At 37.4% G+C, this 14,050-nt stretch overlaps 1 protein-coding gene across 2 annotated transcripts in view; it reads left to right on the top strand.

Moving 5' to 3' along the window:
- The first annotated feature begins 501 nt into the window (after positions 1 to 501).
- The window catches only part of LOC111319115 (inactive tyrosine-protein kinase 7), a 344,836-nt gene continuing 331,287 nt past the window's right edge, over positions 502 to 14,050 (top strand). Inside the window, exons 1-5 of one of the 2 annotated variants that reach the window (XM_088739652.1) lie at positions 502 to 517; positions 1,551 to 1,604; positions 3,794 to 3,876; positions 4,025 to 4,084; positions 8,161 to 8,343. In XM_088739652.1, the coding sequence (XP_088595778.1) occupies positions 4,027 to 4,084; positions 8,161 to 8,343 (241 nt within the window). In that variant the 5' untranslated portion in view covers positions 502 to 517; positions 1,551 to 1,604; positions 3,794 to 3,876; positions 4,025 to 4,026. Of the gene's footprint in view, positions 518 to 1,550; positions 1,605 to 3,793; positions 3,877 to 4,024; positions 4,085 to 8,160; positions 8,344 to 14,050 lie in introns of those variants that run through there. The other variant, XM_088739650.1, reaches the window with a different exon arrangement.

Here is a 14,050-nt window from a genome sequence, read left to right as displayed (position 1 = left end):
AAAGTTTCTTTTTTCGAGAGATGAGTGAAAAACGAAATAAACCCAGCAATAATTGATTTTAAAGCGGATGAATAAAGAGATTCTAGTAGTTAATGTTGTAGGGTTATATAAAAACCAAATTTTCTCGGTTTGATGATTTACTAATATATTGTATGGGAATGGGTTTACGCTGGCTTTGTGAGCTCTGTTATAATAAGATGAAATAGATAGATAGGTTCGGACGAGGTTTAAAAGTGATTGATGATAAATTGACTCTTCCCGCGGATGAAGTAAATTCTGTGTCCATTTGGTTTCAGCTGGTCTGTGCTTATTTTAGTTAAAAGTGAAACCTGTCATGTTTGTAAGCCTTTGCTCTTTTGTTCCAAATGCCTTGTTAATTGGTTTTCAAACAATTGAATACGTATTTGTTTTGATCGTATGCCAAAATAATACCAGCACTTTAAGCTTCCTGCGCACTTCTCACGCCATAGGTTCGGGGGAAAATTACTCCATCATTGAAGAAACTCAACTTTGAAAGGTAAATGGACACTTCCATATTAATTTTCTACTGTTATAAATGCATTGTGCGAGTAATGATGCGGCCAGCTTTTGCTTGTAAAATTTTCTTGGAATTTTAACCTTTTTAAGTACAAAAAAAAAATCCTAGGACGCTTTCCCATTGCACAGGGATAATGTTTAGAAAGGTTTGGTCTTCACACTAGCAAGTTTACAATCTTAGTAGATGAAAAACGATGAGTTCAAACCTAAGAGGTTTAAAAGCGTGGTGTATACCACTCATCTTAAGACTCATCTCAGACACCGTTGCCTGAGACAGCCATTATCTTCACAAGGAACGCGACTAAGAACTGAATGAGTTTGTTCTCTAGTGCACAGCTGTGTTGAGAAAAAAATTTCAGTTCTCCGGCATAAAGTATGACGAGCTTCCATTTTATGTTATAGTCGTAAAATGGCCTATTGTAAAGAAAGAAATGGCAGTAAAATGTTCTTTGATTTTCATTATTGAAAGAAAAAAAATCAGCTTTAATGACGTCTTTCCCATATCAATGATGATGTTTTAAAGAGGCTTGGTGTTTATACTTCCCTTTTGAAATTTTGGTAAATTAAAAGTGATAAAATCCAGGCTAAGAATTCAAAAGCGTGATATAAGCCAGTGACTTTGAAACAATTGCTTGAGCCGGAATCTTCACAGGAAACGTGGCTCAGAATTAATTAATTTTTTTGGGAACAGATGTAATTGAAAACAAAGTCCACGTGTTTTACGTCAAATCGAGCGAGCTTCCATTACGTACCACTTTTCATAGACACAAAGTGAGTTACGATAAAGAGAGAAATTGGCACATGATGGAGATCATGTTCTAGCCATTTGAGATCTTATGGATTTGAAAAGAAGTGAGAGGTCTTCCAACCAGTTCGTTAATTTAAACGCAATTAGTAGTTTCTCGCCCATACTGTGTGGTGCCGAGAACTTCGATTCGCAAATTTCAACCATAATAAAACAATCCCCATTGCTGGTCTGCGTCTGAAATACCGTGTTTTTTTTTCGTTACCAGGATGAATAATACCTAGAATTCTACCTTGCTGCTTCAGGGTAAACTGGCACGAAGGTAATGAAACGTAAAGATGTTTTGTGTATGCGATCTAAATTTAGAATGATGCTACTTTGCTCCAAGCTGACCTTCTTGAAGGAGATATTTTACAACTTGCAATTTGCGAGCCAAATTAACCGCCGAAGTTTGAAAGCCCCAAACGAGCAATTTCGAGGCTTCCTGGCAGAAAAAAACACTTCCAAACAAGTAATGAACTATTAATCTTTATTCGAAGCTGATTTTTTTTTTAAGACTGACTACTAGGGACAGATTCTAGAGGCAATATATTTTAACTACATTGACAAGGGCTATGTAAATGCCACAGGAACCCAAAACCATAGAAACCTGAAACCACAGATATTAAGATGGTTAGCCTGTGCTCTTACAGACTCCACACATCATGAAACACTAGTAGTTTTTGGTTGTTTTACGGATTACAGTCTTTAAACGGTCGTAATTCGGCTTTGTAGAAATTTTAAGGAAATTTTAAGGAAAACTAAGAGGGGTCTTAGTTTTCGAAATTACAAAAACTACGACTCCTAAATTTACCGTTAAATTTGACCTACAACACGGTGGAAAGGATCGGACAGGATATAATTTGACAGATTAGATCTGTTTTGGTTACAATTAGACTTTACGTTTCGACGGATTCGATTTTAGGGGGTCTTAGTTTTCGTAATCGTCTTCCTATGGAAACTTCATGGACAATTAAAGCGTCAGGCCATTTTATTGGCAAATGGTCGGCAGATCAGCCGAATCAGTTGAAAAAGAAGTATAGCAGTATATCGTCAGAGAATTTGGAATTGCTCAAATTTATGGAAAGCCATACTGGACAAAAGTGGTCGAGAATAATTTTGTCGGCCGAGAAATAATTTTGTCTTTCGAGATATATATTCGATGCTCCAGAAATATTTTTGGCGATTGAGAAAACTTTTTCATTGGTCGAGAAATAATTCTCCCTGACGAGTAATGCCTGTGGTAAGTTCAGAAATATTTTAAAGAATCGAGAAAACTTTTTCATGGGTCAAACAATTTTTTTTACTGGTTGAGAATTTTTTGGTAGATCGAGAAATAATTTTGTCGATCGCGAGTTTTTTCGCCGATCGAGAATTTTTTTCGCCGATCGAGAATTTTTTTTGCCGATCGAGAATTTTTTTTGCCGATCAAGAATATTTTTTGCCGATCGAGAAATTTTTTGCCGATCAAGAAATATTTGGCGAGCGAGAATTTCCCTGAAGGTCGGAATTTTTTTTGTCGGTCGAGAATTGTTCTGTCAATCGAGCTGGTCAGCGGGCGTTTCGCGCCAAAATATAATCACATGGGACATCACATGGTACTAACGAAATTAAAAGACGGATTGTTAACCCAAATTAAAAAGTTGCGGGTGTTCTTGACTTGCTCACAAGTCGCGCTTTTGAGCGCGTAGCGCGGCAGTGAGCTACCACACCAGAACAGAAAACCAAGCGAACGACTTTGAGAAAGTTTACGGGCGTTCTGAAGTGTCATTAATTATTGTAACAATGTTTGTACAGCTGCTAATTGCTTTTGTATTGTTATGGAATTTTAAATCGGTGAGAGGTAACGATGAAGACTTCGAGAACTTCTTTTTGTCTCTTCACGACTATCTTCGCAAATACGATCGCGAATTTTTTTGTCCATCGAGAAATTTCCTGTCGATCGAGAATTTTTCTGAAAAGTTCGATTGTTTCGATCGGTTTCAGCTCCAGAATCAATGTACTTTTGGAGAAATTCGGAAAAAATTTTCCATGTTTTACTCTACACCAAAAATGACCGAAACTGTACCGAGATAAATGATTGATCAGTGTCTTTACTTTCACTGTCAGGGAAAATTGAATGTATCGAGTAAAAATGCATGATATCACTATGTATGGCAGAGATACCAATTTGTAATGTCATAGAGAGCTTGAAATAGAGAAATGAACATTTTACAATTTTTTGGCAATGCTTTTGTACTATGATGTACTTAGTTTAGGCAGCAAACAATCATAGTCAGCTAAGCTTTGTAATGTGCCATTTTAAATCTAAACTAATTACAATAACAATGAGAGAGACAACTGATCATAAAGGGCATTGGTCAATGTTTTATGCAATCAAACTTGAGTATGTGATAAGTTGGATATGCCGGAATCCCATGTGTTTTTATGAACTTCCTCATGATGTATTTTGATGTGATAACCACTTTGCAGGAAAGTAAGTGGAGCCAACAAATGTGCTTTTGAATTATCATCACCTCACCAGAAACAAATTTAGTTGACGCCTCCATCTTTCTGTAAGTGTCCTACATTGATGTGGTTTTATTCTTCACTTAATTTTTTGACCGACTAAAAACTACCAACTTGAAGTTTACACAAGTGATAAACCAATAAGATTACGGCTTTCATTGATATTATTGAAAAAGTCACTTTTTTTTCCTGAAGGGATGCTTCAGCCACAAATCATTTTTCTGATAGTAATATCATTATTGGAACAATGCTCAGGTATGTCAACACTCTATTCTTATCACCTTATAATTGATGTGTAACTGGTTTTATCAGATGCCTCAGGGTGAGAAATTTCTGAAATGTGATTGGCTAAAACAGTTTACCTTTTGGAATAAATAAAAATTTCCTATTCATTGCTGATAAGAATTCTCAGCCTTGATTTCAAATATACAACTCAAGTTTTAGTAATAATTGAAATTATAATAATCCATTACGGCAAATGGATGTTTCTTAATGAGTCAAGGGTAACAATTCATTTAAAAGTGTGACTATTTTAAATAAGTATGAATTAAGTTCAGACTTGTACGCGTAAGTTCAAATTTGTACGAGGTAAAAACATGCTCTGTTCCTCAAAATACAAAATCCTTTTCAAAACTTTAAATGAAAATTTTCATCTTTGTTTACCCTGTTCCAATAGGCCCTAAATTTTCCCCTTGGGAGGGTACTCAAGGAAAGTTTGGTTGCACATGTGCATAGTGATGTTAAAACCTTAATTCTCTAAAATGAACTAGTAATTCTCCCTATCGAGTGCCAGTATTTGTTGTGAATTAGGCAAGGGAATTTGGTGTGACATCAAGATAACATTATGTTGTGGATAAGCTTTCCTGTTCTCTTAACCTGCTTACAAGAGAAAATACTGGGATCATGTGGAAAAATTATTTACATTTCATATCTGGGTGATAAATGGTTATAACCCTGACGAGGAGAACTTTCAGTTTTGGAAGTTTAACTAAATATTTTTTCGTTTTCATGAAAATTAACATGGACTATTATCAATTTTAATTTAAGATTGGGATGTGTTAATCAGCTCTTTCTTGACACTTTGATGTTTATTCACCAATGCTGTTAGTCAAAGTTTGAGTTTTCAGGGCAAATTTGACCGAAACTTAAGGGAAAGTAAAATTATTTTGAGTAAATGGGGAGTTTGATGTAATTGAGTTTGAATCAGTGGGGTTCTACTTTACATTGTTCATATGACTAGCTTTTGAATTTTGCTTCAAGTGTCAACATAAAATGGTGTTAAACCAATTGGGTCAAAGCCAGAGTTATGTATGGGCTTTGCATCAATGGTGCAATAGTTGTGTGTTGGTTAACACAGCTGGCTATTTGCATGTTGATTGAACTAATTGTCATGGTTTCAGTTTCAAATTTCATGTTGGTCAAAATACTGGATAACTTGAGAGATTTTGGGGGCAAAATAGTAAAGAAGGGGGCAAACTTGTTTTACTGCAGGGGACAAAGGTGGTTGCGCAAACTTGCTATGTGGTGAAACCTCCCCCTACCTCAGAAATATTTTTCCAATTAATAAAAAGTAAGTTAACAAACATGTTTCAGGGCATTGTTTATACATATTATTTCAAATAGGGTGTGTTGTATGGAAAGAGTAATTGCATACATGCCAACTCTTCTGGATTTAATCCAGTAGTCTCCTGGATACAGAGTAAGTCTCCCAGTCTTCTGTGTGGCTCACCACAGTAATAGTAATGATTAATCATTTGATTGCATGCTCTCTAATTTAGTGAACTTTTCATCAAAGCGGCGCAGACGTGACACTGGAAATTGTATGAATGGAATCATACCAGGATCCCCCCACACCTTAGATAAAGACCCTCAAGCACAAATGATCAGTGGAAGTAGTATAACACGTAGATTGGATGACAGGACCACATTTAAATGTCAAGTCCATTCAAAATTTTCAGCAAATGTAACTTGGCTGTTCAATGGCAAACCTCTGGAAAAAAAGTGGTTTCATGCATTTGCATCTTGCAAACGAAATTTACAAGTCAAATACATTTCAAAAAGTGATGCAGGATTCTACAGATGTGTTGTGACAAATAAGAATGGGAAACAGGCATCAGCTCGTGCTAAGTTAATCGTGAATGGTAGGTATAACCACCTCTAAAGGTTTGTACTGTAATCTTTGGAGCAAGCTTTTCCCCCTCAGAACTGAAACCCACATATAACACTTGTAGCTCAGCCAGGTTATCCCCTAAATTGAAGGGATTATTTTTGTTGTGGATCATTTCCTTTATTCTTATGACCTTAGTACTTGATTAAAATGTAATATTGTTAGGAGGATCAATCAAATACAAGTACTCCTAGGGGTCAATGAAGGGTTGAGAGTATCATTAATGAAGATGAATTGATTTTATTAAAAACTGTTCTTTTTATTCCACTGACTTTCATCCTTTTCCTTTTCATGTGAATGTTTGTGAACAAATCAGCTCGTCGTAAGTTTTTTCAAGCTTTGAAATTTTGTTTATTGCGAGTGTTTAATGTATTTCATTTTATTATTTGTGTGTTTGTATTAATAGTATTTCCTTTAGTCAATGACTTTCATAAAATTACTTCTCATGTTCTCAGGTGGTCTTATATTCTTTTATGATATGCTTTATGAAATTTTTTTTTTCATGTGCATGTTTTGGAAGAAATGAGATGCAAAGTGTCTTCAATCTTTTATTCATTGTTGATCAATATTGTTCAATAATAATGCTCTTGCAATAATTGATTTTAAAAGAGCTCCTTCTCATGTGATCAATCGGGTCTTTTTTAATATACAGTAATAAAAATATATTTTAATTTTTTTTATCTTATGTGTTGTTAATTATTCCTTTTCATGTGGATGTTTGTGAACAAATCATTGTCATTTGATGCATTCAATTTTCCTTGGGAGTGAATGTGAACACACCAATAGATTACTTATCTTGGTACAGCTTCGGTCATTTTTGCTGCAGGGTAAAACAGGGAAAACGTTTGTCTAAATTTCTCCAAAAGTAAACCGATTCTGGAACTGAAACTAAGCACTTAGTTACAATATTCTAGTTTTTAAATATGTAAACATCTCTGCGGGCCGGTGTCCTAGCGGATTTGGCCCCCCCTAGAATTGGACCCCCCGGTCCAAAATTGCTAGGGGATATGGACCCCCCCCGGTCCATATCCGCCAGTGGATTTGGACTCCCGGGCTCCATATCCGCTAGTGGACTTTTACCCCCTCCGCGGATTTTGACCCCTTTAACAAAACTGAGTAAAAACATTACCATACATAATTTTCCAATAGAAATAATAATAACTCAGAAAGTAAGCTTTCAAAGAATGATTTTTCAGAAAGTAGGTTTATAAAGTAGGTTTTTATTTTACAACATACGCGTTGACGTTATCTTTTTCTCAGCATTGCGTCTCAATTTAAGACTTTCGTTAAATTAACCTACTGCTGTAAGTTTGTCGTTTACCTCCGGAATGAAAACGAAACGTAAATTTTGAAACCGTTTGTTTGTTTGCCAGTTCTCTTGAAAAAGTGTGAAATATAAGATAATAAAAACCGTTGAATGCGTCAAAGGTTCAATTATTGTTTGTTTTGCTTCTGCGAAATACCGATTGCTCGAATCTCGACAGACATCGCCTAAAAGCTTGCAGTTGGAATAAGTTACGAAAAAGGAATGTTTAGTGGGGGGTCCAAATCTGCGAAGGGGGTCCAAATCCGCGGGGGGTCCAAATCCGCTACGAAGCTCAAAAATCAGATATTGCATAAATTGGCAATGTTTACATCTAATCTGCGCAACAAACGTTTCAGACAAATGAAAAGTGCAAGACAGTGAAAGAATGTCATCTTCTGAGCAATATCCCGAAGAGAAGTCTTGCCTTTAGCTTTAATATTAAAAAAAAATTGATCAACCTTTATGGAGGACTACCTGACGTAACTAGAAACATATACCTTAAATCGTGTGCATATCATCCAGATTCCGAGTACTGTACAATCATGGAAACTGCCAATCCGAAACACATCTAGAATCTGTGGCTACGCGGCTACGGAGCTACACAGCTACGCAGGTTAGGGTTAAAGGCTACGGAGCTACAGTTACGCAGCTTAGTGGCCTGGCGTCCTGGCCACCGACTTCGCAGCGCGCGCAGCACATGAATATATCTCTTTCTTTAATCCATGAGCCGTCGAAAAGAACGCTCTACGTATATGACTCTACGTCTAACCCACATTATTTCGCCACCTAAGTGAACCAATAACTGCATGATGATTTCAATTGAACCAATAAACTTTAATGTAATACATTTTCTTTCAGGACCTCCAGAAAGCTTTCCTTTAATGGGGTCATGGGGGTCATGGGGGAGGTGCAGTGTAACTTGTGGTGGTGGATCGCGGAGACGAAATCGCAGCTGTACCAATCCACCGCCAGTGTGGTCTGGACTGTCTTGCCAAGGACATATTCATATGAACCAAACTTGCAACACAAATCATTGTCCAGGTAAGAGTGAGTAATCAGTGTTTAATACCAGCCATCTGTTATCTTTATGAGCACTAATTTTTCAGGTTCAGGTGCTCCATCCCCTTTTAGCCAATTTACATGATTTTCTAGATATTAATGTGTAATAGTTGCAATGTTTTTTACCATATGTTGATAAAGTTCCTTTCTCACCTTATTTTTATTTAGTACATGAATGAATTAGCAGTACGCATATTATTTGCTAATTGGGAAGCAGTTCTGAATTTTAGAGCATATTTAGTCAGTTGATCGTGTTAACCTATGGAATGCTGTTTGTTTCAAAAATACTTTTTTATATAAAAAAATATTTTCTCAACATACATAATACTTCTTTCATATGTGTAATACTTCCTTGTGAATATAGTCTTTCCCTGCTTGCTTTTATAGCAAACTTTCTTTGGATAATAAAACTTGGCGTCGTACAAATCAAACTTGTCAGCAAAAAAAAAAAATACTTTCAATAGTATCCCACATGTTTATGACATTTTCATTATATTTAAAAGCAGGAAAATCGAAAAAAACAATTGAAAAAAAGTTATTGTAGGTTGGTGCTATTTTTCTGTCTGTTCAAAGCAATTTATGTTTCTCCCGTTGATGCTGATTGTATAGAGTTCACAGAAACCCTAGAAGTTCTTATCGAGGTGTACAGAGACATGACAGTAAGGATCAGGGAACGCTGTGCTTGGCTTGAGGAGAGAAACACTTATCCAGGGTTTAGATGCCACATTCGTAATGTTGGTGGGCGTGGGAGACCGCGTTTTGTTGAGTCAAAAAATCAAGTGGAGGGGTTGAAGGAGTTGGGATTTTCCTGTGGCATCTCTCTTTCACGTAGAGAATCTGCTAGCGCAGAAAGTCGGTTTGCAAGATCCTTATGCGCCATGTTGGAAAGGTTGAGCGACCACGCTAGCTGTCACGTGTTGACCGCGGGGAGCTGGGTTCGAAGGGATTGCGTTACAAGTTTTGAAATTGTAGCACAAAGTCTTATTTGCTGACAAGTTTGATTTGTACAACGCCAAGTTTTATTATCCAAGGAAAGTTTGCTATAAAAGCAAGGAAAGACTATATGGTTGGGTTTCAGGTGACGTCACAAGCTTTGCCGAAGTTAGTGTCCGCCATGTTGGTGTCCCTCGGGTGTCAAATTTATGAATAATTAGTCGATTTCTATAGTGAAGCCCTCTCTCTTATCGCCGTATTATTTCGCCAACTACATGAATAACCAGACAGAAAAAAGCGATGAAAGTATCCGGCATTCATCTTAAGGTATCCTAGTGCTCTCTGAGTATGCCGAAAGCTTAGAGAGTTGGAAGGAAAGATGTTTGCAAAAGATCTCGGTCATTGGGGTTGACCCTGCAAGCATACCAGCCGAGAAGTTCAGTCCAAAATGCTTGCCTCCTGTGGAAGCGTCGGACTTGCTGAGTTACCTCGTTCTTGAGACCAGCTTCTACACCAAGAAGCAGTTCAAGGCGTTCAAGAGTCTAGAGGCGTTTAATCAAATGGTGTCGGGATTTGTAACCTCAGTTGTAGGCAAAGTAATCGCCGGCAAGTATGTCGTGAGAGCACGAGTTTGGCATTCACAGCATATGAATGATCCTTTAGTGAACATTTGGGTCATTTCCGAAAACGATGGGACTCTTTTGTCAGCCCATTGCTTGGGATGCAAAGCTGGACTGGCTGAGTCATGCTCACATATCGCAAGTGTTTTATTTATGTTTGAGGCAACTACTAGAATTCATGGCAAGCTCGCTGGGTGTCACGAAAACTCAGACACCGAAAACTCAGGTCCCTCGAAGTGTTCTCCAAGCTTTCGAAGTGCTCCATAATTCGATAGTGCATAGCATAAAGCATGAACCAATTTTTTTTATAGTATAACCGGTGGAACAATGCAACAAATCCGACGCGAAAGACGGACAACAATATCAAGAGTGATTCTTCAGTGAAGCGAATCGTGACGGCGCTGATGCTGAGTCTTCTTTCGCGTTGTTTTTCTCTTTCTGCCTCATTTAAGAACTCTAGCCCAAGGGTCGCAAAATTGTCTTCGTTTTGGGACTGGTGGGCCGAGTCTCTGTTTGTATCCATTATTATCGCGAAATATTTAAGAATTTTAACAGAGCGACAACAAGGATCTGTGCAACGAAGTACAAAAAGGTAAACAAACGTCCCTTTCGGCTCGTCAAAATCACGCTACATTTTAATACTTTGATGTTGGAGCGAGCGCATTTGATCCCGTTAACTGTGAATGAAAAGTTCAAAATTAATGGGAAAAATGGAGGTAAATCTAAGCTAAATGAAGTCTTGTGTCACTCTAAAATGTTTTAATACTCAACCATCGGACGATTTTGCGAAACGTGCAACTTGCGGCCTTGCTTTTGCTGCTTCAGTTGGATCAAGACCCAAAAGGTCAAAATACACGCGGGATTACCAGGAGTGATCATGAGTCGAGTTTATCTCTTGAATTTTCGAGGAGTCTGAGTTTTCGGGGTCTGAGGTCTGAGTTTTCGGGGTGTGAGTTTTCGTGACACCCCAAGCTTACTTGCACTCAGGTAAAATGCTCATGGATTTTGCCGACATAGGTCAATGAAGTGCCGTATGCGAGGGCTAAAGACATCGATTTCTCATCGGCAAAGAAGTTCAAAGAAAAGCTCGACCAAAAAATCGAGGATCTACAACAGCCGCAAGCCTCGAACCATACAACAACTTCTAGTTCCTCCTGTTCTTCCCCTTGATTTGTGATGATCTTAGGTCTAGCGCATTAGATCATATATATAATGAATTTTGCGCTATAGAGATAATAAAATTATTAAATTATTATACGAAAAAATCCTTAGTCTTTATGCTTTCCCCTTTTGCTCGAACAGCCAACAATAATGCATAAAACCATCCCTTCTTTCTCACATGAACTCTTCGTTAGATACGGTTTGTTTACGCTCGAGGGACACCAAGATGGCGGATATTAACCGTTGCTAAGGTATTGGTCACGTGGGTGAAACCCAAGGATATTCACTAGGAAGTATTACAAATATGAAAGAAGTATTATATATGTTGAGAAAAGGTTTATTTATATAAAAGAAGTATTTTTGAAACAAACGGCATTCCATATATATACCAAAGATGCAAAGATGCAACACGTATAACTGTCCGGTTGAGAGTCAGTAATCAGTGTTTTATATCTCCAATCTGCAAAGTCATACAGTGAAAAGTTTTAAGCTTTACAAAAAATCAAGGAAACGAGGAACCAAAAATTACCAGCATTCTTGATACAATTTATAAGGCATATTAACCCAGAGAGAAGAAATAATTTATGTGGCATTTCTATGGAAAGTTTTCAGCTTTATAAGAAAAGAAAATGACAGGCCTTCTGATAGGGCGCGATAAAAAAATGTAAATTTTGTGATTTTTTCAGAAAATTATGCGGTAAAAATCGATGCAATTTTTTTCTGAGATATTTTAAGCTTGTTTTATTAGGTTTTTAAGACAAAAAATATCTTTTTCACTGCATCATAAAAATTCTTTCTCTTTGGCCATCGTAGCTTGATAAGAAATAGCACACAAACTGCAGTTAAAAACATGACAGTAAAACGCATGTTGGAAAAGAAGATCAGCAAAGCCATCTTCTACATCTTCTTTCTGAACTTGTGTAGATATTTTGCACTTTAAACCGTTCTTAGGGCTCATCCTCGTAAAAACCTGTGAAGCTCATGAGTGACGTAAAACAAAGACAACAAAACATTATAAACGTACAGCAAAACAATACCTCATGAAAAAAAGAAAACCTCGTCAGGTTTTTACAACGAGGATGACCCGTTCTTAGCGTGTGCGCTTCAACCAGGATGCTCTACTGGACGCGCGGCCAAGGTCTGGGTTGGCTTACCCGACTCAGACCTTGGCCGCCGTGTCCAATACAGTGCCAGACCCCAGACATGCAACAAAGACGCTTTGGACTTACCTTTACCTTTTCGAAGGTAAATCTTGTTGAAACGACATGTAAATAAGGGATTTTTTGAGCTAAAGTAATAATTTATCGTTTACCTTGTGGAATTTTGGCAATTTTCTTTGAATTATGCGATTTTTCCTGAATTGTGCGATCGGATGCGATTTGAGGTCGATTGTGCTAAATTGCAACATCGCTTTCTATCAGAAGCCCTGAAATAAGAAACTAAAAATTACCAACAATCTTGTAACATATGATGCACGGTCCTCGCAGTAGATAGCGCTATTTAAGCAATAGCGAAAATCAGACCTGAAAAAAATCAGGCCTGTACGGGATTCGAACCAAGGACCTTTGCGATACTAGTGCAGCGCTCTACCAATTGAGCTAACAAGCCAACTGGGAGCAGGCCGTTAAGTTGATTCGTAATAAACCCGTGAAAGTGATAAATCAGATACAGTGAAATATATGAAGTTCATATATTTTGAACTGTTCATATATATTTCACTGTATCTGATTTATCACTTTGTCCCCAGTATTTTAAACAATATTTTAAACGTAATAATACAATCCATGCACGTGCTACTAGACAAAGCAACCTCTTACATCCGCCTGCTGTGAGAACTGAGATTGCAAAAAGATCCTTCTATTATTATGGTTGCACTCTTTTTAACGAATTATCTTAATGATATTTCGTGTTATACATCTTTTAATGTTTTACTTGTAAATAGTTCTCTATTTATATTATTACCTGTTTTAGTGTAATGTTTTAATGTTGTTGCTCAGGGCTCCCATTGATAACAGACAGCTTTTTGCGTCTGAAGGGGCTACCCTGAGCCTTATAAATTAATAAAGGTTTTCATTCATTCATTTGAATCAACTTAACGGCCTGCTCCCAGTTGGCTTGTTAGCTCAATTGGTAGAGCGCTGCACTAGTATCGCAGAGGTCCGTGGTTCGAATCCCGTACAGGCCTGATTTTTTTCAGGTCCGACTTTCGCTATTGCTTAAATAGCGCTATTTACTGCGAGGATCGTGCATCATACGTATCTAATACCGCAGTTCAAAATATATGAACTTCATATATTTCACTGTATCTAATCTTGTAACAATTAAAAAAAAACGTATGATGCACGATCCTCGCAGTAGAGAGCGCTATTTATGCAATAGCGAAAATCAGACCTGAAAAAAATCAGGCCTGTATAGGATTCGAACCACTGACCTCTGCGATACTAGTGCAGCGCTCTACCAATTGAGCTAAGAAGCCAACTGGGAGCAGGCCGTTAAGTTGATTCGTAATAAACCCGTGATGATAAATCAGATACAATGTATATATGAAGTTCATATATTTTGAATTGCGGTATTAGATACGTATGATAAACGATCCTCGCAGTAGAGAGCGCTATTTATGCAATAGCGAAAATCAGACCTGAAAAAAATCAGGCCTGTACGGGATTCGAACCACTGACCTCTGCGATACTAGTGCAGCGCTGCACTAGTATCGCAGAGGTCAGTGGTTCGAATCCCGTACAGGCCTGATTTTTTCAGGTCTGATTTTCGCTATTGCATAAATAGCGCTCTCTACTGCGAGGATCGTGCATCATACGTATCTAATACCGCAGTTCAAAATATATGAACTTCATATATACATTGTATCCAAAAAAAAAAACGTATTAACCCTGAGACAGAGGTAATACTTTACGTGAAATTTCTTCAGTGATATATGTGTTTTAAGTTTCTTTAAATTTTTTCCTGCACTTTATTTG

This window comes from Stylophora pistillata, chromosome 11 (assembly GCF_964205215.1).
Source record: "Stylophora pistillata chromosome 11, jaStyPist1.2, whole genome shotgun sequence".
NCBI classification, from domain to species: domain Eukaryota; kingdom Metazoa; phylum Cnidaria; class Anthozoa; order Scleractinia; family Pocilloporidae; genus Stylophora; species Stylophora pistillata.
Note: the sequence above shows the minus strand (reverse complement) of the source record. Positions and strands in the feature narration are given on the sequence as shown.